This window comes from Vipera ursinii (genome assembly GCF_947247035.1).
Source record: "Vipera ursinii genome assembly, chromosome: 1".
Lineage (NCBI taxonomy): Eukaryota > Metazoa > Chordata > Lepidosauria > Squamata > Viperidae > Vipera > Vipera ursinii.
The window spans coordinates 102746670-102760990 of record NC_139512.1 but is presented as its reverse complement, the minus strand read 5'-3'; the positions used below and the strand labels follow the sequence as shown (position 1 = coordinate 102760990).

Genomic DNA, 14321 nt, shown 5'->3' with positions numbered 1-14321 from the left:
TTTGAAATAAGAAAGACCATTTAATTACAGGGGTTTTTTTGGAAGAACTAGCCCCATTGTATTCATTTAATCACCTCCCTATTACTCCAATTTCCCATAATTGTCCTGATAAGTTTATCTTCCATTCAATCTGTTCTTCTTCCTTTTCCTCAAATTTCTTCTGATTTATGTAAAAAGTCTTTTCCATTTTCAATGTTGTCACCCTCTTTTCTAATTTTCCCATTGGATGGATCTGTTGGTCAGTTGGGTCCTATCTTAGCATTTAGTTGTTCCACTTCTCCTGTTACTTTCTGCATTGTTGGTTCTATGGTTGTAGTCAAGATCTGGGTTTGTATATCTAAGTTGGCATCTTTTTCCTTTATGTTGCCTCTTACACGCTGAAAGAATAGTTTTGTGTATTGATTTCAACATAAAAAGGATTTTTTCCTGATCTTCATCCATATTATCTTGATAATGTATTAAGTTGAAGATTTTAAAATCAAACCTTAAAATAGTTTTTTGTTTTTTATCGCTAGGTATGGGACATCTATTTCATGTGCTGTAGTCTTTATAGTGGAAATTGTTTGCCAAGTAAGAATTTATAGCCCAAAATATTCCATCGTGTAATAACAGATACTTCTCATGTAAAGAAATAGGAAAACAATTTCCTACATGTACCTCTGAAAGTCAGTAAAGGTTTATCTTCATAGTTCAAACAGGTCAGATATGCCCCCTGCAGTTCCTTCTTTACAGCTGAGTTTTTCACAGCTGGTATCTGTCAAGGTCAGGAAAGTTTTTTCTAGGTTCTGGGCTTCAAGCCAAGTCTCTTTTAGTCAATAACAAGTTGTAATATCATACTTCACCACAAGATGTCACTGATGCCATTTAAAACTTTTTAAGACCTGAGTTTTTATAATAGTTTTGCAAGGTTTAATTCTTTTCTTTTTAGATAAAAACCAATGTCTCCAATAAGAATAGGAAAACTTTTACTTCCCAAATTTCAATAGTATATGCATGCAATTAGACTAAAGTTGTTCTTATAATTGCTCTATTTCCCCTGGCTAGTCAGTTGCCGCTGTTCTTAGAGGGTGGGGTAGGAATTTCTTTCCCTCTCTCCTCACAGGGGGAAAAACACTTTGGGCAGCTTTTACAGGAAAGATATTTAAAGTCTTAAAGAGAAGGTCAGATCTCACCCAGTTTCATCTGCATTGCTTTAAAGGTGCTTGGTAGTAATTTTGACTTTGGCTGTTAGTAGCTTAGTGACGAGCCATATTGCTATGGCCGGTCTTTCCCTCGCCAGTTTGGAGAGCTGCCCCAAATCAAGAGGAAGGGCTGCACCCTCCCGCAATCAAGCGGAGGTCCCCTCCTTGCTCGTCACCCCTACAGGGTGACTTTCGACCCTTTTCAGGGTCCCCCAGTGGGATGAAATCGGACGATGAAGACGGAGCTTGCCTCCATGTATCTGTAGACATTGCAATGGCAAATCAGAAGTCCTGCAAAGCCATTACTTTTAGAGGTCCACAGATATCCCAGTTGTACTTGGTGTACTGAATGTGCTTCAACAACATTGTATGTTTCTTTCATGTGTGTAGCATAGCCAATGAAAGGTGCCCTGGTGTCATCATGTAAAAACAGATTTCTATAAACGTATGTAATAGGTTAAATTACTGGTTATTTTCAGGATTAGCAGCCAAATATCTATAAGATACATACAAAAGTGTTCAGGAAACAAAATATTTGTTGTCCAGTGTTATGTGTTAGAATATATGGTCCATACCTTAAATAGAAAGTGGATATCCTTAATAACAAAGATTTCTGAAAATATCTAGCATATTTGAATCATGACAGCACAGTCAATAATAAAAGGAAGTTACAAACAGTATTTAAGGAGGAAAAAAATGAAGTGGCTGGATTGGGAAGATATTAGATAACTGAACCAGCTACCATCTTATCTCAGACTCCTCCTACCAGTCATCCCATCCACCTTATGTGGAGAAATGGAGGAGAGAATCTTTGCCTTTGACAACAAGATGCCTCATGAAAATCCTGCCTTTCTTTCTTTCTTTCTTTAAGAAAAACAAAAACAAAAAATTTCTGGAAGAAAATTCAGGGAAGGAGATGGCAATTAAGAAAAATGAGATATAAATAAATAAACAAACAAACAAACAGACAAACTCTATTCAGTGGAAAATTAAGACATTTGTAAACTTTGATTGGAAACTATCTGAAATATGAGAGTAACTTACCACTTTCCAAAAGATGTGATTATATTTTCTCCAGGGGGATAGTCAATACCATGAAAATAGCAAGGGCATTCATTTCTATAGTGAAAATGAAAACAAGTACTGAGTATTGGTATACAATTTATATGACTGGAAATATTAAGTGTTGTAAAGAAAACAAAACATTCCAATCAAGCATCATGTGCTTTCCTAACAAGTAAATCCAGCATACAGCCAAGTAAGATGGGTTACAGATATATTAATAGTACATAGGTACCATATGTATTTTTATTTTTAAAATGCTATTTTTTTAAAAAAGATAGAATGCTAACACTGTTCTTCGTATCAGAAATTATAATAAAATATGCTTTTGTCTTCACATAATTGAGAGACAAAGGATACAATGACTACAGACTTAGTCAAATCAAGTAAAGCTTAACTGTGGCATCCTGTTTGGAAAAAATCAGTAAAACGTGTTTGGTATTTTTCCTATCTACAGAAACGATCTTTTGATATAACTTAATTGGTATTCACTTTTAAGCAATAGAGTTACTAGCTAATAAAATCCATGTTATGCCATCATAAAATAAATTATATTTGGGGAATATTTGATTAGAATACTAGAAAAGATTTGACTCAAGAGATAAATGTAACTATTTATAACATTCATGGCCAAACTCTACGAATGCTGCTTGAAGTGGAAAGCAAGAAGAGCGAGAGACCACATCTCCAACTTGGCCCAGTGCAGGGTATGGAATCATTACTGTCTCTCGTGCCCACCAATGCTTTCTGTTCAATTACTCAATACATTAGAAATTTGTTTTTCAGCTCTGTTTATGTGAAAGCATGAAGTTTTTTTCCCCACTAATCACTTAGATATGAAAACATATAATTATAAAGAAATAATAATTAAACATACTGTGGCACACATCTGTCAGTTTTGATGTTCAGATACATTCCAGAGGGGCAGGTGCAGCCTTCAACACAATCTTCATCGCATGCCTCTGGCACAGAGAATGCTCGGCAGCTCCTACCACAGGTAGATACACAAGTACTGTATTCCTTTGTATCTTCACATGAAAGAGCTGCTCAAATGAAAAGAAGAAAACTTCTCATGTTACAGGCCAAATGCACACACATTCACCTGAACATAAGATGCTGTTACCAAACATTATGTATGCTTACTCAGAAGTTAGATCCAGCAAATTTAGGTAAAGCACAGGACTTTACCATAAGAAACTGTTTCATTGACAATAAATTATATTACTGAACTAAAACCTTCATGGCTTATTACATTCAACATTCAGTGTAGATTTGAATCCTTTTCTTATTTATTTTTTTTGCCTTCTAGTTTTGGGGATGAGTACTGACACTTGTTTAGAATTTACAACGTAATTTCTGCATAGCTCTCATCTCAAAATATCACAAAATCATGCATTTTCAGCAATTATGTTCCAATAGCTGTTTGACAACAGAAGGCAGGTTCAGATCTCACAACAGCCTGATTCAGGAATATTTCATGATGGAACATTTGCCCTAACCTTAATTCGGAAGATATAATAATGGGTTTGATAGCAGCTTGTGGCCTTGAGAATTAAGCTTTCCCAGTCTTGGGAAATCATATAAAGTCATCTCCAATACAGAGGCATTTTTCCAATTTTAGGAGAGGAGCACTACATGATAAAACAACTTGCATTTATACAAGTCCTATACAAGACTTCCAACTACTTTACAGAGGAAAGAAGCCTTCATCTTTCTTGCACTCCATGTTTCTCTTACAGTACTGTGATATAACCAGTTTAAGAAAGACAGAGGAAATGAATCTTTAACTGCAAGAATTCATGGAAGAGCTCTAGCATAATTTTCTACTAAGGCCCACAGTTGTATGGAAACAAGCAAAGAAATTAAGTTCAGACATTTCACCACTTCACAGGATTTAGCTTCAGTCACGGCGCCAAGGACAGTTGTTAAATTTGGATGTTGAAAAATAACTTACCACATTCTGGGACACTACTCCGGAAATTGATCTCCACTCCAAATCTGTGGCACAGATGGGCATAATGGGAGAGAGCGGAACACATACAGATCTGCCCACATTTGCAGGTGTCTCTTCTACACTGTTCAAAATAGGGAAGAGGACTCAGATAGGTATAGCATGGGGCAAAGAGTTCTTTGGTAATGATGCTGCAAGCTTCTGTTGCATAAGCAGCTGTCAAAGTAATAAATAGAAATAACCAAGTTTTAGTGTGGGATCCTTTAATTTAAAAGCGTTGTAAAGTCTTTTTTTTTTAATCCTGGGGAACAAAAATGTCTGTTTCAGCTTCTCTGATAAACAACACCGTTCCTGATGGTATCTGTAGATGTAAATTGTGTTGGATTTTTTCAAGAATTTGAATTGCAATCGCCATAAATATTTTCACCTCCTACTCATTCTTATATTCATATTTAGACTGCTTCGGAATCATATAACAATAGACATATTGCGTAGACATAAGCTGCAGTAGCTCCACCAGATGATCATTTATGAGGAATGCTGAGACTACTACTTAAGCAACACCTACTTGAGTTTCTCTTCCTTAGGATGACCTGCTTGAACATTTAATCACTGCCTGGCTAAACTTAAATTCTGTCATTTCACATAAAAATGCTAATAACGTCACTATGCAAATTACAAATTATATATGACAAAAGAAAAATGTAACCTCTAAAACATCTATTGTTTTGTGGAAGCTACGACAAGAAAAGATTTCACTTAGGCACCTAATCTGTGCAAGGAGCTTTGCAATTATTATTTATATTTTTAAAGAGCTGTACACTTTAATTATTTTAGGCATTTTAGAATGCATTTATTTAGCTTAGCCATAGAAGGGAGTAAACTATTCAAGGCCTGAATTACAACAAAACTGAATGCAAGAAAAAAAATAAGGATAAATGGTAGCTGTAACTTCTAAAGAAATATCCATAGTGCTACATAGTGCTACATAATGCCATGATGATGGCATTATAAACAGTTATCTTGTTTGTATAAGGATAGTGTGAATGTGTGTGTGTGTGTGTGTGTGTGTGTGTGTGTGTGTGTCTATGGAGCCCAAAATTTCTGTTGCTAAGTGAAACATTTGTTGAGTGAGTTTTAACCCATTTTACGACCTTTCTTGACACAGTTGAGTGAAACACTACAGTTGTTAAATTAATAATACCTTTGTTAAGTCAATATGGTTTCCCCATTGACTTTGTTTGTCAGAAGGTCATAAAAGGTGATCACACTGCAAATGTCATAAATGAACACTGCAAATGTCATAAATACCAATTGTCAAGCAGCTGAATTTTTATCATGTGACCATGGGGATACTGCATTGGTCATAAGTCACTTTTTTCAGTGCTGTTGCAACTTCAAACAGTCACTAAATGAAACTTGTTGTAAGTCGAGGGCTACCTGTATATATAGGGACTGGTCATCTTAGATATTTTCTTAATCTGTGGAATGCAAGGAATTGATTTTGAGGTTTAAATATATGAATACAGACATCACAGTTGCAGAAGCACAAAATGAACCTTAAACATTTTCTCACTCTTACTCTCCATGGTCATACTCACCTGCTTGTAAATGAATATCACATGGATCTATTGAGGAACTGTCATACCCAGGACTACAGGATGATGATGTTTTCCAGGAATTTCCAAAAAGCTGAGGTGTAGTTTCTGGCACTCCAACTGGAGATCTTTTTTTATTGATTGATTTTAGCAAATAAGAGGTTTTGAAAATAAGCAGTAACATCAATTAAAAACACATACTTCAATTATTGGATGCATACAGTGACATTAATAGAATTGACTGGTTGTCATGTGGTCCTGATATCAGGACTCTATAAATCAACTTATTCAGTTGGTTTATATTTTAAAAGTATTACCCTAAAACACTACTTAATTTATTACCTTTTGTGCAGAAAAAGAAGACGGTGTGACAAGTTAAACAATATATCCTTCTCCACTGGGTTTGTGTGCAGAAATATTTCATTTTATAAAATGTTAGGCAATCCGATTATTTGATTTCTATACAGTATATAACTAAACATGACCTTTCTAAATTTAACTTGAAAGAATTGAAAAATTCTAAAGTAGCCATTGCTCTGCAATGTTTTTCAACCTTGGCAACTTTAAGATACATGGACTTCTCCGTGCAAGACAGGGAATACTAGGTGTTGAAGTCTACGCATTTTAAAGTTCACAAGGTTGACAAACACCACTTTAAACTATTTATAACAGGCTTTTCAAACTATATTCCACAAACAATCCTAGCATTCTAGTATACTATGAAAACTTGATGAGGTTCACTCAAAATACAGCCAATTTGCTGTCATCAGAATTTTGTCTCTTGATCATGAGTTGAGAGATTTTTTATTTTATTTTTTTGCTTTTACTAACAAGTTTTGTTACTTGAACATTTGAAACTCTTGATCTGGAGGTCACCAAAACAAAAAGGCAACCCTGTATTTGAAGAGGTGAGTCAAATATTTAGAAATGTTCAGAACTCTGTGTATGAACAGTGGCCCAAATGTTTATGAAAAAAAATGTAGGACTTTCTTCATCACAACAGGCTGCCTGATAAAGCCCAGATTTGCCAAACTACTGTTGACAATGACAAAATAATGCCTGCCACCTGTGGGCCGGGAAACTGTTTTGCTTTACCTGCAAGACAATTATTAACTATGGTACAGTAAGCTTATATAAAATATGCTCTATACCAGTGATGGCAAACCTTTCAGAGACCAAAGGCCCAAACTGCAACCAAAAACCCGCTTATGAATCGTTGGGTGCCAGGTGGGCATGGCCCATTGTGTGGGTGTGAGCAATTGGGTGGGCGTGACTGCGGTGGTAACAGCAGAGTGGGTGGGACTAAAAAGTTCAATCAATCAATTCCAACTTTGCGAGATCTTTTTTTTTTCCTGTGAGAAGTTGAAATTGATTGATTGATTGAACTTTTTTTTTTTTTGCACATGGCGGCGGAGGCCTAAAGCGAAAAGGTTTTATAAAGCACAGCTGAAGGCCTAGGCCTGGGGCGACGGCATGCGTGCCCACAGAGAGGGCTCTGTGTGTCACCTGTGGCACGCATGCCATAGGTTCGCCACCACTGCTCTATACTTTGCTATACTTTTGGCAGTATATCTCCTAGTCAGTGCCCATAGCATTATGACAATGGGATTGAAAAGAATTACCGCTAGAACTGGACAATATTTAGAGTATTAGAGAAAACAAGTAAGGGAATCATCTTCTTCTAAGCAACAGAGCTTTGTGAGGCACCAGATGAATAATAATAATGCACATGATAGATGGATAAAAATGTTAAAGCCAGTCCAATGTTCAATGTTTGTTATGTTCAATGAACCATAATAAAAAGGAAGAAGCTAAAATGCTCTGGGACTTTAGAATTCAAACAGACCAGCAGCAGCCACATAATATCAATTGTGGATAAGACAAAAAAAAGTCTGGATAGTGATGTGGCAGAACCTTGAGACAGCAAAAGAGAAGAGAAAGAACTGGAGAAAATTACAAAGACCTGCAAACAGGAATAGAATGACTTGGCAAAAGAAAAAGAAGATAGCATCGATAATAATAGGCGTCTTGGGTGCATTGCAGGCAGTCCTCGGCTTATGACCACAATTGAGCCCAACATTTCTATTGCTCACTGAAACATTTGCTAAGTGAGTGTTTCCCCATTTTACAATCTTTCTTGCCACAGCTGTTAGGTGAATCACTGCAGTTGTGAAATTAGTCAAACCATCGCTAAGGGAATCTGGCTTCCCCATTGGGGACCCCGGGACACAGCAACCATCATCAATGAGTCGATTGCCAAGCATCTGAATGTTGATCACATGACCATGGCTCAGGAATTCTAGGAGTTGAAGTCCACAAGTCATAAAAGAGCCAAGGTTCCCCATCCCTGACCATGGGGATGCTACAACAGTCATGTGAAAACTGGTCATAAGTCACTTTTTTCAGTAGCACTGCAACTTTGAACAGTCACAAAACAAAGTGTTTTAAGTCAGGGACTACCTGTACTCAAACACCATTGGCATCAACAAAATCACTATCAGTCAATTGCAAAAGGTAGCTTTACTTGGAAAAGCTTATGTCCTGTGACTATACCTTTAATAGCACCAAACAACATCTGCCTATCCCAGGTCTGTAGGAAGAATTCAATAGGTGGGTAAAAATGCCAAATCCAGTTTAAATATCTGCAATGAACCTTAATAGTAAATGTACTGAAAATTACTTCATTGTGTATAAATTGGAACAAAAAGGAAGGACTACTTAAAGTGAATATTTGAAAGTATAGTTGAAAAATAATAAAAAAAATGATCAGCTTAAAATATTGTGGGATTTCCCAATGCAGACTGGCAAAGTCTTGTCTCGTGACACACCAGATATAACTGTGGCTGGAAAAAAACTCATGGGGGAGTAGTAGAGTAAAAGACAAAGAATTGGGGAAGATCACAAAGTATCAAGATCTGAAAATCGAAGTTGAAAGATTATGCCATAAACCAGCTTTGGTGGCCACAATGATTATTGGCACTCTGGATGCCATGCCAAAAAATCTTGAATGGCACTTAGAAAATCTGTGCACTTACAAAATTTCCATCCACTAATTACAAAAGGTTACACTGCTTGGATCTGCAATAGGTTATCAGATTGTATGTCCAGTGCTTTTTAACTTCCTTGCTACCCAAGACCACCCCCCAAAATCACTTCAAATGAGTGGCTTACAAATGTGACTATTTCTTTTCTCCTAATAATGTTTTTTTCTATCCTTTTTCTATCTTGTTGAAAAACTACACTGAGTAAAAATTTATTTTAGAGTTTATGAAAATGTTACAATTATACATACAAAAAATCATCCTGAGTATTTCCATTGAAAGTTCCACAGAGGCCAATGGTGTCATCTTTCCATTGAGCATCAGCTTCAAGATAGAGTCTTAAACCTTTCCAGTCATAAAGTATTTGTAATCCAATGTATGATTTAATTTGTAAAAATACAGAGGAAATTTTCCTAATTTCAAAGGAATCTAAAAGACAAAAATAGAAGGAAGATATATCAATAGTAACCTCAAATACAGGTTGAAAAGCTCATTTTATTTTACCCTTTGCTTAAACCTTGTTGGAGATGGATCCCCATAGACTCCACATTTCAGAAAGTTCACCCCAGTTCAAGCTTAAGCAGCCTCTAAGTTCATTTCCAAGTTGATGGCACTGATAGTTCATGGTAATGATGGCCTTAAACCTAAACCTTGGATGCCTCGTCAAATATTTTACATCATTTTGTCTGATGAAGTGATGGGATCATTTACAGTAGGACTGATTTTACAGTATTTATATTGAAGGTATATATAATGTTTTCAAAAATAATTCATTTTACACAAGCTCCTTCAGCTTTGAACTGAAGCCACTTCATCCACCAGTAAAAAATAAAATCCTCCATTTATGATTGCTAGCAGAGATACAAACAAGGAAATGTAATATAGACTACTAAATCCTTGGATTTAAAACCACATAAAAATATAATCCATCCTTTAAAATAGAGAGGCAGCAGCTAACCTAAACAGTGCTGAGAATATTGAATATTGATAGTTGATAGTTGACATGGAGTGAATTATCATAACACTTGCAAATAAGGCCATGTATGGAAAAACTGAACCGAATTTGGGTGATGAATTTTGGAACCTAAAATTCTCACCTTATTTGTGAGTATATACAGTATCTCTTTTTCTATCTGAATGATGGTCTATTAACAACTGGAGAGCAGTTGGAGATCGAGCCAGTCTGAATCTGACCGATTGCGGTTGAGAACCGCTACGAGGCTTTACCTCACGGCGATGAGGACAGCGAGGACTAATTACTTCGCTGCCCTCATTGCGTCTGCAGATAATCGCCCGGTCGCCCTGTTTAGGGTGACCCACTCCCTCCTTAATCAGGAGGTGAGGGGGGAGCCCTTGCAGGGGCAGGCCGAGGAGTTTAGAATTCATCTTGCAGACAAGATCGCTCAGATTCGGGCCGGTTTGGACTCTCACTGGGCAGAGACTGACGGGGAGGAATCAAGTGGTCTTGAGAATGCCATTTAGACTGAATTCGATCTTGTGACCCCGGATGAAGTGGACAGGTTCATGAGGAGACTGAGCTCCACCACGTGTTTATTGGACCCGTGCCCCTCCTGGCTAGTGTATGCAGCTCGGGAGGGGACACGAGGCTGGTTCCAGGCAGTAATAACTGCTTCTTTGAGGGAGGGTATCTTCCCTGCCACCTTGAAGGAGGCGGTGGTGAGGCCCCTCCTCAAGAAGTCTGCCCTGGACCCGGCTATTTTAAATAACTATCGTCCAGACTCCAACCTTCGCTTTTTAGCGAAGGTTGTTGAGAGCATGGTGGTGCATCAGCTTCCCTTGTTCCTGGAGGAAACTGATTATCTAGACCCATACCAATCGGGCTTTAGGCCCGGGTACAGCACGGAGACGGCATTGGTCATGCTGGTGAATGATCTCTGGCGGGCTCGGGACAGGGGTTGCTCCTCTGTCCTATTCCTGTTAGATCTCTCAGCGGCTTTTGATACCATCGACCATGGTATCCTACTGCAGCATCTCAGGGGCTTGGGAGTGGGAGGCACTGTTTTACAGTGGTTCTCCTCCTACCTCCTGGGCCGCTCGCAGTCGGTGTTGACAGGAGGGCAGAGGTTGGCTCCGAGGTCTCTTGTTTGTGGAGTTCCTCAGGGGTCAGTCCTCTCCCCCCTCCTGTTCAACATCTATATGAAGCCGCTGGGTGAGCTCATTCGTGGTTTCGGGGTGGAGTATCATCAGTAGGCTGATGATACCCAACTTTTTCTCTCCACCCCGAACCAACCCAGCGATGCCCTCGACGTGATGTCCCATTGCCTAGAGGCGGTCCGGGTTTGGATGGGGAGAAACAGGCTTCAACTCAATCCCGCCAAGATTGAGTGGCTGTGCATCTCGGATGAACCAGTTTTGTCCATCTTTAATTATGGGGGATGAGGTGTTACCCCCCCGTTGATAGGGCTCGCAACCTGGGCGTCCTCCTGGATTCACGGCTCACTTTGGAAGATCATATAGGAGCCGTGACCAGGGGGGCTTTTGCCCAGGTTCGCATGGTGCGCCAGTTGCGGCCCTATCTGGACTGAGATGCCCTACGCACAGTCACTCATGCACTCGTGACCTCCCGGTTAGACTACTGCAATGCTCTCTACATGGGGCTGCCCTTGAGGACCACTCGGAGGCTTCAGCTGGTGCAGAATGCGGCCGCGCGAGTTGTGATGGGAGTTTCCCGACACTCCCATGTAACACCTCTTCTCCGCAAGCTGCATTGGCTTCTGGTTGCCCTCTGGGAGAGATTCAAGGTGCTGGTGATGACCTATAAAGCCCTAAATGGCACGGGTCCATGTTATCTTAGGGAGCACCTGCTGCCAGCATCAATCTCCCATCATCCTGTGCGCTCCCACAGGGAGGGCCTCCTTAGGGTGCCACCAGTCAGTGAGTGCCGGCGGGTTATCCCTAGGGGGAGGGCGTTCTCTGTGGGCGCACCTGCCCTGTGGAACAACCTGCCTGTGGAACTCCGGACCGCCCCCGACCTTCGTTCGTTTCGCCGGGACCTAAAAACCTGGTTGTTTGATTTAGCTGGCCTGGACTGAGGGGTTTTAAATTTTTAAATTTTAAATTAAATTTTAAATTTGGGCTAACGTTATTTAATTCTATTTTAATTTTAACTGTATTTTAACTTTTGTACTGTTTTAACTGTTTTTAACTTTGCCCTGTAAACCGCCCTGAGTCCTTCGGGAATAGGGCGGTATAGAAATCTAATTAATAAATAAATTAAATAAATAAACTTATTCTGCTGCAATATACTGTATTGGTGTCTTTTCACTTCTCATCCCTAATTCTGACCAAATAGAGAATTTAGCATAAAAATAGAAAGAAACCATCTAAATTGCACAGAGGACCATGAAACTCTAGCAAACAACATATAACTAAAATCATTACTTTTCCATATTTGTAATATTATTTTCATTACAATTTATTCTAACTTACCATCAATGTATGGAAGATTAACTTTATACTGATCATGTACCAAAACATCTCCTGAATGGGTCAGAGTTACTTGCCTCCTAAAATCTTGACTGAAAATAAGACTGATTGATTGGATACATGTTCCATCATGATTCTAGAAAGATGATGAAAACAAACAATGCCTTAAAATAAAATGGAATTTATAATGGATCAAGGATAAAGTGTAATAATTTATATTGAAAAAGAAAAAAGTTGTAAATGAATATGAGATAAGCTACGATGACACATATAGTTGCAGCTTCACTCTATTTATTTAATTCAATTTTGATGCTGCCTGACACTGACTCCAAGCATCTCACAATATAAAAAACAAAATAAGAATACAATATACTACGTGGCATTTACGATATGTTATATAAGTACAGTAAAAAAAATACATGATAGAAAATCCAGACATTTGGCACCAAAACCTATGAAGCATTTGTCAAACACATCTAATCAAAGTATTATCCTTCAAAAAAGGGGGAAAAATGGATCCAGGAAACTACAGACCTATCAGCCTGACCTCAATACCTGGGAAGATTCTGGAGAAGATAATCGAGCAATGAATCATTGAACATCTACAGGCAAACAAAGTCATAACCAAAAGCCAATAAGGGTTTGTCAAAAACAACATCCCAGACAAATCTTATTGCATTCTTTGGCAAGGTGACAAAATCAGTGGACCAAAGGAATGCTGTGGATATAATTTACTTGGACTTCAGTAAGGCATTTGATAAAGTAGACCACAACCTACTACTTGATAAGAAAGAAAAATGTGGGTTAGACAGCATCACCACCAGATGGATTCATAACTGGCTGACCAACTCCACTCAATGTGTAATCCTCAATGGAACTGCATCTACATGGAGGGAAATATGCAGCGGGGTACCCCAAGGCTCTGTTTTAGGCCCAGTACTCTTCAACATCTTCATCAATGATAAGAGATAGATAGGGAACTCATCAAATTTGCAGATGACACTAAGGTGCCAGGAATAGCCAACAATCCAGAAGATAGGATTAAGATACAGAAGGATCTTGACAGACTTGAACAACAGACGCTAACAAAATGAAATTCAATGGTGAAAAAAGCAAGGTTCTACATTTAGACAAGAAAAATCAAATACACAGGTATCCCAAGGGTGCTTTTTCACGAAGCAACTGAACTTTCTTTTTTCTCTTTGAAGACGTTTTGCTTCTCATCCAAGAAACTTCTTCAGCTATGACTGGATGATGGGGAATGGAAGGATTTATACTCCTTGCAGACGGCTGGAGGCTTATCTGTGTCATCAGGTCTCCTGAGTAGTGCAAATGGGTGTGGAGTCTTCTTGAAACTGTTGAAAGGACTCTGTTGTAGACGGAAGATAGATGATGTTGTATTCCTCTCCCTCTGTTGAGAGAAGACTGTTCAATTTTGACATAGATGGCCTCTCTAACCCCTTTCAAACCAGCAATCCTCTGTCCAAAATGTGGATTTTGCTGTCTTCGAAAGAGTAGCCTTTGTCTTTTAAATGCAGATGGACTGCTGAATCTTGTCCTGATGGGTTTGTTCTGCTACGTTGTGCCATACATTTATGAAGTATGCTCGTGCTGCTACATTCTACAGCAGTTGAAGCTGCTGAGGAATCTTCAAGGCATTGCCATGTAGAACACATTCCAATAGCTGAATCGTGAGATGACAAGAGCGTGAGTTACTGTTTAGAGGGCTGCCTGAACCATGAAGAAGTGCAATTAGTACATCAGATCGAATTGTGCTAAGACCTGCTTGAACAGGACCTATGAGTCTATAAGGACCCCTAGATTCCACATTACTCCTGAATGGGGAAGTGCAAATCTAGAATAAGGTTTGCATGCCTGGGGTAAGTAAGGCCAATCAGAACAGTCATAGGCCACCAGCAAATTCTCTCCTTAACAAACATGGGAATCTGATATCTGATATCAGCATTATACTTAGTTATAAAGGTTGCTGCCATCTCAAAGCATTTGTGGGTGACAGTAAGAGTGCTTGAGTAATTCAAAA

At 38.7% G+C, this 14321-nt stretch overlaps 1 protein-coding gene across 1 annotated transcript in view; it reads right to left on the bottom strand.

The window, feature by feature from the left end:
• OTOG (otogelin) overlaps window positions 1-14321 on the bottom strand; it is a gene marked incomplete at its 5' end in the record, with an annotated part of 112550 nt that overhangs the window by 74068 nt on the left and 24161 nt on the right. The window contains 6 exons of the mRNA XM_083349691.1: window positions 2226-2300; window positions 3121-3286; window positions 4198-4410; window positions 5796-5920; window positions 9085-9262; window positions 12284-12416. Of these exons, the coding sequence (XP_083205817.1) occupies window positions 2226-2300; window positions 3121-3286; window positions 4198-4410; window positions 5796-5920; window positions 9085-9262; window positions 12284-12416 (890 nt within the window). The remainder of the gene's footprint in view (window positions 1-2225; window positions 2301-3120; window positions 3287-4197; window positions 4411-5795; window positions 5921-9084; window positions 9263-12283; window positions 12417-14321) is intronic.